We start from the raw sequence: 13348 nt of genomic DNA on the forward strand, positions 1-13348 counted from the left end.
TGTTACTTAAGTTATTTGGCAATTCTAAGTATAAGTTAGACAGTATCCAGTGAGTTGACCTTTTGACTGTGGACATCGTGTTAAAGAGAGAACTGTAGCCTACTTTTTTGTGCAAAGAGCTACTGCCCCCCGAGGAGTCAATTTACCCCAGATAATGGACCACTCATCATCACAGTCGTGTAAACCTGAACAGGCACTTGGCTTGTGTAGAGCTGTTGTTGACTTTCTTACAGCTGCTTGAAAATATAATATCCATGATGAATGTTGGTCTAAATTGATCAACTTCTTGAAAACTTCTTGATAGACTTTAATCTTGACCTTTGACCTATAGGCCCAATTCAAAGCCGTTGCCTTTGGTCTTGAGTGCCCTTATTTTGATTCTGGTGTTATTGGAAGTAGTTGACCTTCAGAGGAGACTTTCAAGGCGTTGAGGTTAAGTCTGGAAATGGTATTTCATTGAGGTAACCTGGGCACTAAGTTTTATTAACGTCAAGATAATCTGTTTTTGTGATATCATTGTTAAAATAGATGAACTCCATTTCATTGACTCTAAATTAAACACAGAGCAAAGGTATGTAAGTAAGACATATCAGTGTACTGCAACCTGCTGCATATTTATTTGCAAAGACATGGACTTGTTATTGTTATTGTGCTCAAGTTTAATTTTACAATGACTGAAGCAGTCATTCTACAGAAACAGGACAACCTCCCCTTCATAGAGCATACAATCAAAGGGTTTGTAGGCTTATTGTGATGCAGCCGTAGTGACAAAAGCCAACAACAGTTCCTATGATTGTTAACCATTTTGCACCAAGTCAGACAACACAGAGACAGAAAACAGTCACACTGTTTAGAAGAGAAGGCAAATTTGAGCAATTCCAGCCTCTTAGGGATGACATTTTTGAGGCAGATTCACAAACAAAGTGAATACATTTTAAGAGTGACATTTAGACATGTATTCTGTTCCATATGAATTGACGTCATGAATGTCCCTAAACTTGAAGGTTAGTGAGAGATCTGAGCCGAGTCTCTTTTTCATATAAAGTGACCAGATACCATTTCAGTTAGTACACACGCCCAGTCTCTCAGTGAGACATCTTTATTTCACCAGTAAACACACGTTTATGATTTCAGTCATAGAAACTTTTGTTTTGCTCTGAAGCTAGATTTGCCAAAAACATTTCTACAACGATAGGTTTCAACTCAGAGCCAAAACAAACAGAGTCTGTGGACGTCGGTACCTGGCGCACAGATAAATCGCTTTATGATTTTTGATATCGACTAACTTTCGGGTCATTCTTGGGATTTGTTTTTTTAGTGTTTCCCAAAATCCACAGAATCCAAAAGAGACGGTTAGTTTTAGATTAATAGTTTACTTTCTCTAGATTTGAATTATTCCAAAGAAAACAAGCGTCTCATCATCCACCCAAGTTTATGATCAAATGGCTCCTTCAGGCTCGGTCACAGAGAAGCTAAGGGTTTGTTGTTTGATGGAGCCTTCATTAGGACTCTTAGCCCCTGAGGTATATTTTATAAAGTAGACCAACATTATCTGTCTGATTCTGTTAGTTATTAATAAGAGGATTAGAACTCAAAATAAAGAAGAGCTCATGAAAATTGTAGACTTATTGTGTTACATGAAAACATTAAAACAACATAAGAAATTAATGACCAAAGGTCAAACACGAGTTCAAGAAGAGGGAGAGGAATAAAATGGATGCCTTTTCAACTGCATTTTATTTACACAGTTCATGCCCTTCCCTGTGGTGAGAAAAATGTGCTCATCGGATCAGCTGAAGCAGTTCACCGAAGGACAGGCTTCAGAGCTTTCCCCTCGGGAGAGTCTGGGAACGAAAAACGGCCTAACTTCATCTTGATTTCCATTTCTCTCTGTTTCCCTGAGGAAGGCATGACGCAGCAGAACGGAACACTTGCTGCTGTTACTCCACACACACTCAAACACAGACACACACACACAGTTACTCTCTCTGTCACCTCCACGTAGGTCCAACTGCTCATGTAGAAGATTAAAAAAGACAGTGTTTATTTAGTCAGAAAATTAAGAGAGCAGTTCGTTCAATTCAGAAATGTCAGCTTCTAAACCTGCCCACAGATTTTTTTACGCTGACCTTAAACACACCAGCCCTGTATTATAGCTTTACCTCATATAACCTTATACTTACACTTTATGCTAATCTTAAATCGTATAGTTGTGCCAGTGGATTTGCTTTTACAGTTCACTTATTCTAAACAAAGATTTTAAGCACATAATGTCTTTGTTAGTGACGCTACAGGGATGTTTACTACAGTGGATTAACATTTATGTGTGAGATAATGTGAAGCTTAAGTAAGATTAACACACAAAACGCTGCCTGGAAAGTAGAAGGTCAATGAAAATACTTCAGGGACCTTTCTGAGAATAGTTACAAGAAATTTAAATAAACCTGATTTGCAATAAAAACAAGCAAAAGTACTATTCTGTCCTTTCTTTTGAAGTCACTGGGAACCACTTTTGACCATTTCTGCATGAAAACACACACCAGGCCTCCGAATAACATATCAAAATAGTGTTTCCCAATTTTACCAAATTATGACAATTTCCTCGAATCATTTAAAACATCCTTTACCACCCTTTAAACACATCTCCACACAGGTGGTTAACCTTTTCTCATTTCCAAGTCGCTTTATCCTAATTAAGTGACTTCCTCAGCTCCACTCACAAACAGGGCAAATGACTGCCAGGTACTTTCTGTAATTTACAGACCTCCTCATTTTTCTAAACTCAATAAAACTTGATTTGTGGTTGAGGAAATTGAAAACGAAATTACTCTTTTTCAACTGACAAATGTCTGCGAGTAAAAGCAGCTCTTCTGTAACAGTTTCCCATGGCGAATGCACAGCAGACGCTCACTCACCCGAGGAGCTTTCACCTTCTATTACTGGATCTTCTTCTGTCAGCTGGAAATTAAAACAGACATTATAAATTTGATTTGTAAATTTCCAGTATGGAGCACATACCCTGAGTTTTTGGACAGCGTGACCTAGCAACCTTTTGCATTGGACTCAAAATACTTGTGATGGCTTTTCAGGTCACAGATTTGAGGACAACCCCGGGGTGAGGCGCCACCTGGTGAAGAAGTCGTCCCGGTGTCAGATGAACCGGAGCAGCAACAGCTCAACACCTCTGAGCAGCCTGAAGAAAAAGAAGAGATCATCAGATAAGAAGACTCATGAGGTTTGCAGCAAATGTTCTCCTGCTGTTTGAATTAATCAGCATTTTGATATCCAGGTGATCCTTCAATTAGAAGGCAACAGGGATGTAATCACGTCCCCAAAGCTTTAATCCAAGTTGAGTCTTGAAACCCCAAAGTTCAAGTCACAGTCAGAGTCCAAGTTACTCAAGGAGATTCTGAGTTGAGTCCTTGTTTCAGTACCTCCAAAAATATGCAAGTAGCTTTCAGACAGTAACGTTACTATGTCATCTCCAAAAACACACTTTTCTGAAGTGATAAGAAACATCCACCAACCTAACCAAACATCTTGAGTCACCTTAGCCCTGTAAACCCCCAAATATAGAAAAAAGGGAGATTTTTTTGTACCTCTTAAATGTTGTTGTAGGGGGCCTCTGATGCACAAATGAAGGTTTTTTCAAAATGTTGATGTTTTAGTAAGTTTTTAGGGACATGTAATATTGCACAGTGGCCCTGGTTGGGAGCAGGGGATTAAACAAAACAACTTAGGGTTCCTTTGCAGGGTTGAGTGCTTATGTTGCCTGATAACAGCTTATGTCATAAATAACAATCACAGAACAATCATATTTTTTATGAAGTCATTTATTAATTTAAAAAAAAAGGAGATAAAACATTATTTACAAAATTTACAAAATGCCTTCTGAGCATTCAAAGTCCCATTGTCCAAGTGTTCAGCTTGATTCATTTGCAGTGGTAGTCCCAGAAAGTTATTTTCCTCTGAAAAGCAAAGACGAAGATAACACTTGCTGCATAGGGTGTTGGTATATCCTGTATTACAGTGTCTGCAGCGTCCTCTGTTTGTCTTCACCGGGAAATGGGCAATGAGGTCTTTGCGTACATCCGGGGGATGAAGATTCTTTGCCCTCTCTTTGCTGTGTTGAGTGTTGTTTAGCAGTGCTTTTTAAGGCATCGTTGCTGAACAAGACAGCGTGTGAACACATGCCAGCCTTGCTCCAAACTGAATGGATATTAGTGTCTAATATCAAAAAAGAACAAAGACAATTAAACACTGTTTCACAGTAAATAAGTCCAAGTCATCTTCTCCGTCTTTGGAGTCTAAATACAGTCAATGCTCAAGTCCAAGTTGAATCACGAGTCGTTAAAATCAGTCGAACAGTTTAAGTCCTGAAGAAAGTCGGACTCTAGTCGAGTTCTGTACACAAAACTACGTTATTGCTTCAAACACTTCAGTCGCATCATATCTTCTTGCTAAAAATATGACAGCTGACACAATATTAATATAACATATTAGCAAGCTTTTCTTTTTTAATGAATTTAGGAGACATTAAGCAAAATAAGATTTGATATTGAGTTGTATATCTGTTCTCCCAATCAATGTAAGTCCAACAGTTCCTCTTTCAATCCTCCAGTTTGGTCTTCACTGAATCCTGAAAGGAAATATTTGACTCTTCAGTTGCCCGTCGATGCTAATTAGCCAGTTGCTAACTTTATAAGCTATGTTATGGCCAGGTAGGCGCTATACTGTTGGGTATTAATGTTTTTGTGCTTAAAAAAAAAGGGGTGTTAAGCTAGCTGCCTGCTATAAACAAGATTAAGCAGAGTTGTAACAGTTTATTAAAAAAGTAACAAAATGGGATGAAACCAAAACAAGGAGCTAAAAGAGGATACAACACTGTGATGAGATGGTGATAACTCTCCTGTGGTCACCACTAACAGTCAACAGAAGATGCATAATGTAATTGTTAACATTAAAATAATCATTCTTACTTGCAGACTGGTATAAATCTGTAACTCCTATTAAAAAGAAACACTACTTTTCTGGAGTGTGTTCTATTTTTAGGCAAAGTCTTCTCCACTGACCCGTCGAGAATCAAACTGAATCTGTTCCTCATGTTTGACCTTGGTTTGACCGCACAAATGTACCAACAACACAAATCATATTATTTTGTGTTTCTTTTAGAACACTTTGCTCAAAGTTCAGTGTTGGAATGTGACAAAAGTCTCTCCAAACCATTCAGTTCTCCTCTCAGTCCAAACCACCGTTAGCAGCATCCAAACCACCGAGTTAAGTCAGTCCCCATAAACATGTGTGTCGACTGTGTCATTGGATTAGCTTGTCTTTGAACTCCGTTTGCCATCAGTGAAAGATCATGTTCTGCTTGTAAAAAAAAAAGCTAAGGATAGACACAGTTTTTCACTTTTATTTCTACACGCTGTGTGTCAATAACACTCTGTTCCACTTCGTCTTCAGTTGTTTGTGGAGCTGAACGAGCTGATTGTGGAGAAGGACCATGAAATGCGTTGGAAGGAGCGTGCTCGCTGGATCAAGTTTGAAGAGGATGTGGAGGAGGAGACGGACCGCTGGGGAAAACCTCATGTGGCCTCGCTCTCTTTTCGCAGCTTGCTGGAGCTCCGGCGCACCATCACACATGGTAGAGAGCTCCTGCATGCACACAGGAGGAAAAGATGCTCACAAACACTGTAGTGATGATACTTACATTTCCATATACAGCTGGAATAATCACAAAAAAAACAAACAGACTGTGTTGATTCAAAAGCCAGCGTGTTTTAGCACACTTTCTCAAACACTAGAATACACATTTGAATCCCTTTATCTGTGTTTATGTGGATGCTTTTAAAACAACTTTGTATGAGCAGCCAGTTTAACTCTTTATCTTCCTGTAATTTAATCACAAGGTGCGGTCCTTCTGGACCTGGAGCAGAACTCTCTGCCCGGCATCGCCCATCTGGTGGTCGAGACGATGATCATCTCTGATCAGATCAGAGCTGAGGACAGAGCCAGTGTTCTCCGAGCTCTGCTCCTCAAACACAGGTCAGTAACAAGGCAAACAGTCATTTTCATATTTTCAGAAACAGATGGGTGACGTCAGGGATACTGCATCCATTATTTATACAGTCTATGGTTGTGAGGTAATGAATCTCAGGAAATGTACAGGCATTTAAAAGCCTCATCTGCAACACTTTTGACCAAATAATCACAGAGAGAGGATGGAAAATCAGCATTTTCAAACCCTTCACCCCTGATATCTGACATAAACACAAGGTACGTGTGCTCTAATGAGAAGGATAAGCACTCGGTGAAAAACCCACCCTGCTACGCCCTCATACCAACATTTGTACTCCACTGATAAGTTATATAACCCACCACATGGCCCCTGGTCTCCCCCACAACCCAGACATGAGGATAGATGGAGATAGATGAGCAGTGAGAGCCAGCACATCACCAGGGTCATCAAGAGGGCACCACCTTTCACCAGTGTTACATCAAGTCAGACCCACGACACCTTGGGAGGCTCAACAGTGAGCCCTCCATTGTAGCTTGTACTCCTCCTCATACCTATACTCTAGAAAAGGAAAAGAAAGGAGAAATAGAGAGACAAGAGTTCATAGAGAGATGTTAGAAAGAGGACAGGGAAGGCAGAGTCAGGGAGAGAAGCCTGTTTGGACTAGAGCTCACCCTGCAGGGTTAGGCTGGATGAGTAAATCATTGCTGAAATCAAAGCATATTAAAAAATCTGACCTTCTTTATGAGTCATGTCTGAGAGCGGACTTTCTAAGCAGTGCTGCAGGAGTACAGCATTTGTAAATACAGAGAAAGCTGATGGAGAAAATGTGAACAAGGCCTGCAGGAAACACTCTCAGGGGTCTGTTAAAGAGGCTTCACTGATCCTGTCACCGTCAGGACTTATATCTATCACTCATATTGGCGACGATATCTGCTCATAAAGATTTATATTTTACAATAATTTAAACAAGATGACGCAAACCATAATCTCCTGCAGCAGCCTGTGGGAGGACTGTTTTCATAGGGCTAAGACTAGAGGTTGATTTTGAGGACTTGATTCTTTAATTACATGTTTAATGGAAGCCTCAATAAGAACTCTGTCTCCCAGTGTCGGTCTGTGGGATAGTTACCATGTCAACAGATTTCATTAAACCGCAAAAGAATCCCAATCCCAGTTAATACCAAAGTCAGAAACAAGCTCCTGAAATGTGTTTTATCTTGGGTTCAGATGTTTCTTTATTCACCTTTTAACAAACCAGTCATTGTATTGTCATGGGGATGCACGTTTGTTTACATATTGATTACGGATTTGAGATAATGAAGCATAAAGAAAAACACCCTGGCCCTCCTCTTCCTCCACATTAATCATTGTTCTGCAGTGGAGGTTGTTACAGAACGGCAAACTCCGGAGAGCCGAGGAGGGAATTTCCAAATTGTGACATTTAACAACGCCTGGCTCATCACCGGGTGTACTTCCCCGAGGTTGACTGAGATTCAAATGTCAGGACTTCTTCTCTTCTCTGTAACTGCGACAAATCTTAAAGCGTAGACCTTCAGATTCAAAGTTGTGCAATCGAGTAAACCACCCTGGCATTTTGATCTCCCTGTCCTTTGTCAAACTCTGCCTTCTCAGTCGTAAGTGGGTTTTTCACTCTGATTCTGGTAACTACACAATGAGAATAAGAAGACAATGTCTGAGGCTTTATAAAAACATGTAATCCTGCTAGGTTGAAACCTGCTATTTAGTTCCTTTTCATAAATCCAGGTTCATTGTTTTTCAGATGTTTGCTTTAAATAAAGAAGATGAAAGCAGTGTGACTAAACATCCAGCTATGTGTCTTTATTCACAAGCTTTACTTCTGCTCGCCAGCAGGGTCAGTTGTTGTTTTGGATTTTGACATTTGGGTGCATTGTGGTTTCTACATGAGCAGGTTCTTTCAAGTCCACCCAGTGGGTGAAGTCGGGACGTGTTGGGAGTGATTGGATGTGATGTTGGTGAATGAGCAGTGTGGGAGTAGGTTTGGAAAGCAGATGGTTATCACTGGACACCACAGTTTACTTTCAGGTGTCTGGACCCTACATGAAAGTTCAAACTCTCTGAGCCGTGCCCACAGAACCCTAGAGGGCACAGTTACATAAGATCCTGCACACTGCTATTTAAAATCAAGTAAGCATGTGGATGTAAAACATGTGATGGGCCGTCCCCTCCCTCTCTGTAGCTGGTCCCCTCTTATTGATTGAAACCTGCATTGACAGGCCAGCTAAACTGACCTAACACACACAGCCAATGGAACAGTGCACATCATGTGGTGCATTATGGATCCCTCGGTGTTAGATAACCAAAAAACCAGTGAACTGAATGTCGGCTGTCAAGTTGAATTAGAAAAAGGAAAGATAAGTGAAGCCTGCCAGAATACCACTCTGTCATCATGCTCGCTCTCTCTCCTGCTCGTTCTTCCTGACATCACTTTCTCTGTTGAACGGAGCGCTTTGCAGTTTAGACAGATGTTTAAGGTCACTTTTTGAAGTCTTTTGACTTTAATGACAACTGATTTCTGCTGTAGAGGAATATATCTCTCCTCAGTTGGATAGATTGCTCTGGAAAGTGGCGAATACATTCATGGTGCCAAGAAGATGAATCCCAATGCTTTTGATAAGAACATATTTTTTCTTCCAGCTCAGCCTACAGCTTGATTGATGGTCCTTAAACATTGTTGGTCCAGCATTTAATGTCTTTGAATTAGGCCTAATCAAGAGATCATAAGCATGAATTGTCAAACACTATTGATTGTGAACAAAGTAATCACAAGTAATCAAGTCACTGGTAACTTTAATGTAATATAGATTCAAATTAAATCAAAGCGATTAAAGTTTGAGTCATTAGGTTGCCGGTTTAGCTCAGTGGTAAAAGGCTATGCCACATTGATAAGTGGTGACCACACACCTTCACATAAAACAGTTTCCAGGTCCAAGTTCCTTCCAGGTATTTTATTTTCAATCTACCGTAGGGCCTTGTTCCTTTCTTTCTTTAACAGACTAGAGTCTTCAAAGATCTTCATTTGTATTTTTACCAATATCAATGTGATGACAAAAAGAAGAAGTGATGGCTGAAGTTTGTCAGTTTTATCCTTAAACAACTGAAAAATAAACTTCTATAAAGTTCCCTGAAGTTAGCATTGAGAACACATGCAAGCACAAGACGCTTAGCTAGCATCTTGTGCTAGTTTAAAACTTCACAGTGTCTGACGACAGACTGTGCAGATGAGCAGATGACATGCTGCTTTTCTACATGCTTGCCATGTGTTTTGATAATGTATTGTCTTTTTTATTCACAATAAACCAATAAATAGAGCTGGGGGCAGCAGGTGTTAACTTAGGAGTGAAGGAGCTAATAGAACTGGAGATAGATTATGCGTTGCCAGCAAGGTCTGACTTAAGAAGCAGATTTTCCTCATCGCAGCAGCCGTGGATTCGATTCCAATCTCTGCCCTTTGCTGCCTGACGTTCCCGACTCTAGCCTCCAAACATTTCCTGTCTCTGTACATCTGTCTGATCAATAAAAGGCTAAATTAGTTCTATTAAAAGAGGGTGATGATTATAAGGTCAGATAGTTTTGACAGCTGCTGTTGCTAAGGTCATGAAAATATTTTAATTTAAATACATTTTTACCAACATACATGACAAACAGACTGATAATCCGTAGCATTTAAACAGCTGAGTATGATAATTATTTATATTTCTATATTGCCTTTGCCTTTTTAATAATTTTAGGGTGTTTTCTTGTATCCCTTGTATTTTTCTTAACATCGCTTCCTGTTGTTTGTGAGACATTTGTGTGGCACAGCTGGCTGTGAAATAGTTGCCTGTCCTTTCAGGAATAATAATGATATCTTGATCCTTATGTTTCTGTGTACAGCTCTCCCAAACCACCGACCCAACATCCTCTCTCTGGCTCCCCCTCTGTTGAGTCAGAATGGTACAGATCAGGTTTTACCAGTAACAGTAATGTTGCATGAAAAGGGATTTGGTGTGCAGACACTTTTAAAGCCTAGTTTCTCCAGTAGTAGCAAACAAATAAAGATCCATATAACTGTAGTGCTGGACTTTGCAGTGTCACTAACGTGCATGGGATGGTTTTTGCATTCTCATAATGACACAAGACATGAGATCAAACACAGCCAGCCAGCAGACGTTCTTAGCAGCAGGCCTTCATGCGTTAATACCAGCTTTAACAGCCTTTCCACATAAATTCCCAGCATGTCACTGGCTGCTTCCACAGTGAAAAAACACTCTGTCATCATCAGAGTCATCACCAGTGTGAGATATCCGATTTACGACGTGGAAAGAAACACACTGAGGCGCTGCAAAAATTTAGCTCATCGCTTACTCAGAGCACTTTAAAGATCCTCTGGAAACGTCTTGGACACAATTCATCTCAGAGTCACACCTCGTTCTTTTGTCCGGGGCGCTGTCGCGTCCAATTTGGGCGCCGTCTTATTGGACCGTGTTGGCCTAATGTCTGAGGTGATGTCACCATTGGACTGAGCCGGAATGGCGCAGTGTTAAAAAACTTGGCGGATGCGACACACTAAATACTTCTCATAGAGGGGAAACGTGCTCACTGCTTAAATCACATGCACCAAGTATGGACAATAAGCCCCCACAGATCTGCCTCTGGCTGTTTTATTGCTGCTCTAATGCAAATATCACTTTAGGTGAAATTACTGTTTCCACTCAGGCTTTGTCTTAAGTGCTTTCTAATAAGCCTGCTTTGAAAGATGGATTAGATTATGAAGGTTTTGCTGATGGCTTTTCTAAATGTATGAGCTGCATTACAACTACATGAGGTAGAGCTCTTTAGCATGTTGAATGAACGGAAAGTAGATTATGTGAAGAAGAAACACAGCTATGTTAGGCACCTACATTCCTAATGATCCTGAAGGCAGTTTAATAGACATGCATTAAAAATAATTCCTCTTCTTGCAGGTGAATATTAAAGGCTGCAGAGATAATAAGTAGATACATGCTCATGTTAGGGAACATTTTAATTATCAGGAGCCGCTAAACAACTCCATTTATATCTGACAGCTGTGATATGCACAATTTTTCATCCTCCATAGACGTCTTATTTGTCCCACATAAATTGCAACTGGCTTGTCAACTGTGCTGTGATGTGCTTGGAAAGCCAAAAGGCCACACACGATTCTGACCAAGGAGACGCTGATAGTGTCCCATGTCAACACTAAAGTGAATTTCAACATTCCTCTTTTTTCTGAATCTAAACAGATGGTTTTGTTTGCTAAACCTCACTAAGCATGAGTTTAACAGCAGCAACACTTCATACCAGTAATAAGGTTTAGGAAAAGATTGTTTGGGGCTATAAAAAGAGGTAACCATGGACTTTTACTCTGGACACAAAGTACACTTTCCTTTTCTCCTGAGTGAAAAAGCTTCCTGGCCCGAAATACCCTGAAGGCAAAATTTGAGTCAACAAGTATCGGACAATCACAGCACAGCAGGGTGGGAGTGGGAAAATGACGTCTGACATATAAGCTAGTTGATTTTATCCAGGAACATGTATTTACTTGTTTGTGTCACATCAAATATTTGACTTTTTTAACAAAGACCAGAAGGAGGGCACACGTTACGCCTATTTTAAAACCTTTACATTGGCTGCCTGTTTCTCTTTGTATTGATTTTAAAATTATTGTACTAGTTTTTAAGGTGCTGCATGGCCTTGCACCAGACTATCAGAGATGCTTTGTGTGTATAAACCAGGAAGGCCTCTCAGATCCTCTGGCTGCTCTCTTTTAGCTGTTCCTCAGAGGAGAACAGAAACATTTGGAGACGCTGCTTTCAGCCACGACGCTCCTAAACTATGGAGCAGTCTGATGGAGGATCTGAGAGGAGCTGACAGAGATATTGAGACTTTTAAACATAAACTAAAAACGTATTTATTCAGTCTGGCTTTCATGTAGGGTTTAACAATTGTATTACTTACTTTTTACTGTTACATTGATTTTTTTTAAAGTATTATTATTTTATTAATTTAAAATTTTAATCTTATTTTTTATTTGTATTTATTCATTCAATTATTATATTTATTTTATATACTGACTTGTATTGATGTTTTAGCCTTAATTATATTTTCAACTCTTAAATAATTGATTTTAACTTTTTATATTCTTAATATTATTTGACGCTTTAACTTGTTTTAATTACACATATTTTATTTTTATATTTTATTGCTGTCAGTGTGCATTAATCACTATTTTGGTCTCTATTTTAAATCCATTTTTGTTTTTTAATATTTCTTGCCATTATTTTTTTTCTGCTTTTTTTTCTGCTTCTTTCTTGTTTTCAATCGCTGTCAAACCCAGCAACTTTGGGTTGCTGGGTTTGATTTGTATGAAAGGTGCTTTATAAATAAAGCTTGATTGATTGATTGATAAAATACACTCTTTCAGTCCATAATGACTTGAAAATTCCTCTGACTGGTCTTTTAGTAACACGTGTGTTTCTTGGTTTGTTTGTGACTAACAAGTTAATGTTTGGACAGCTATCAGATGTTTTATAATAAGAGTTACTCAGGATATGACATAATCAGGTTGACATTGTAGTTCTTAGAATCCTGCTTTTGTTTAGGAGATGTAAAACTTTTGAAACTCCAATCAGCCTCATCTTTATTTTGGGAACGATGACTTTGTCCTTGTCAGCACGTTAGCAGGCTGATGTTGGCTTTAGCTCAGAGCACAGCTGTGTCTACAGAGGGCCTCTCGGAGCTGCTATCACAGCTCAAGACTCATCTCTGTGTTTTATCTTTTCTTCTTCCAAAGCCATCCAAGCGATCTGAAGCATCGTTTTCATCGCCATCACTCAACCAGCAGTCTCGGTCACAACAGCTTCAATCAGAACCATGTCCAGGACACCAACCTGCCGCTGGTTGCGGAAGAGCACGAGGAGCACCAGGATGGCAAAGGAGCTGTATATGACCCAAAACAAGACGTGTTTGTCAGCCTGTTTGTACGTTCCTGACATTTGTTTGACCCTATCTCTGCATCAGTTCCTATTTTTCCTTTATTCTTCGGGTCCATTTTTAAAAGCTGTCAGCAAAGATCTGAGAGGAAGGAGGTCTGGATGGTGATGAATTGTGACATAGTTGAAACAGCGCAGGCGGACAGAGCTGTAAATACGATTTGCCAAAGCCAGAGTAACTTGTTTTGACAGGACTCCACAAGGATAATTGAACTCAGCTATCTAAATGGACAGAGATAAAAGCGATCTGGAGGTGTCTCCTTCTAGTTTATGGTTTGAATTAAGTTCTAAGAAT

At 39.7% G+C, this 13348-nt stretch overlaps 1 protein-coding gene across 1 annotated transcript in view; it reads left to right on the plus strand.

The window, feature by feature from the left end:
• Positions 1–13348, plus strand: part of slc4a3 (solute carrier family 4 member 3) — an 81324-nt gene that overhangs the window by 49921 nt on the left and 18055 nt on the right. The window contains exons 7-10 of the mRNA XM_034693465.1: positions 3090–3235; positions 5464–5644; positions 5910–6045; positions 12855–13041. Of these exons, the coding sequence (XP_034549356.1) occupies positions 3090–3235; positions 5464–5644; positions 5910–6045; positions 12855–13041 (650 nt within the window). The remainder of the gene's footprint in view (positions 1–3089; positions 3236–5463; positions 5645–5909; positions 6046–12854; positions 13042–13348) is intronic.

Source organism: Notolabrus celidotus, chromosome 10, assembly GCF_009762535.1.
Source record: "Notolabrus celidotus isolate fNotCel1 chromosome 10, fNotCel1.pri, whole genome shotgun sequence".
Taxonomy (NCBI): domain Eukaryota; kingdom Metazoa; phylum Chordata; class Actinopteri; order Labriformes; family Labridae; genus Notolabrus; species Notolabrus celidotus.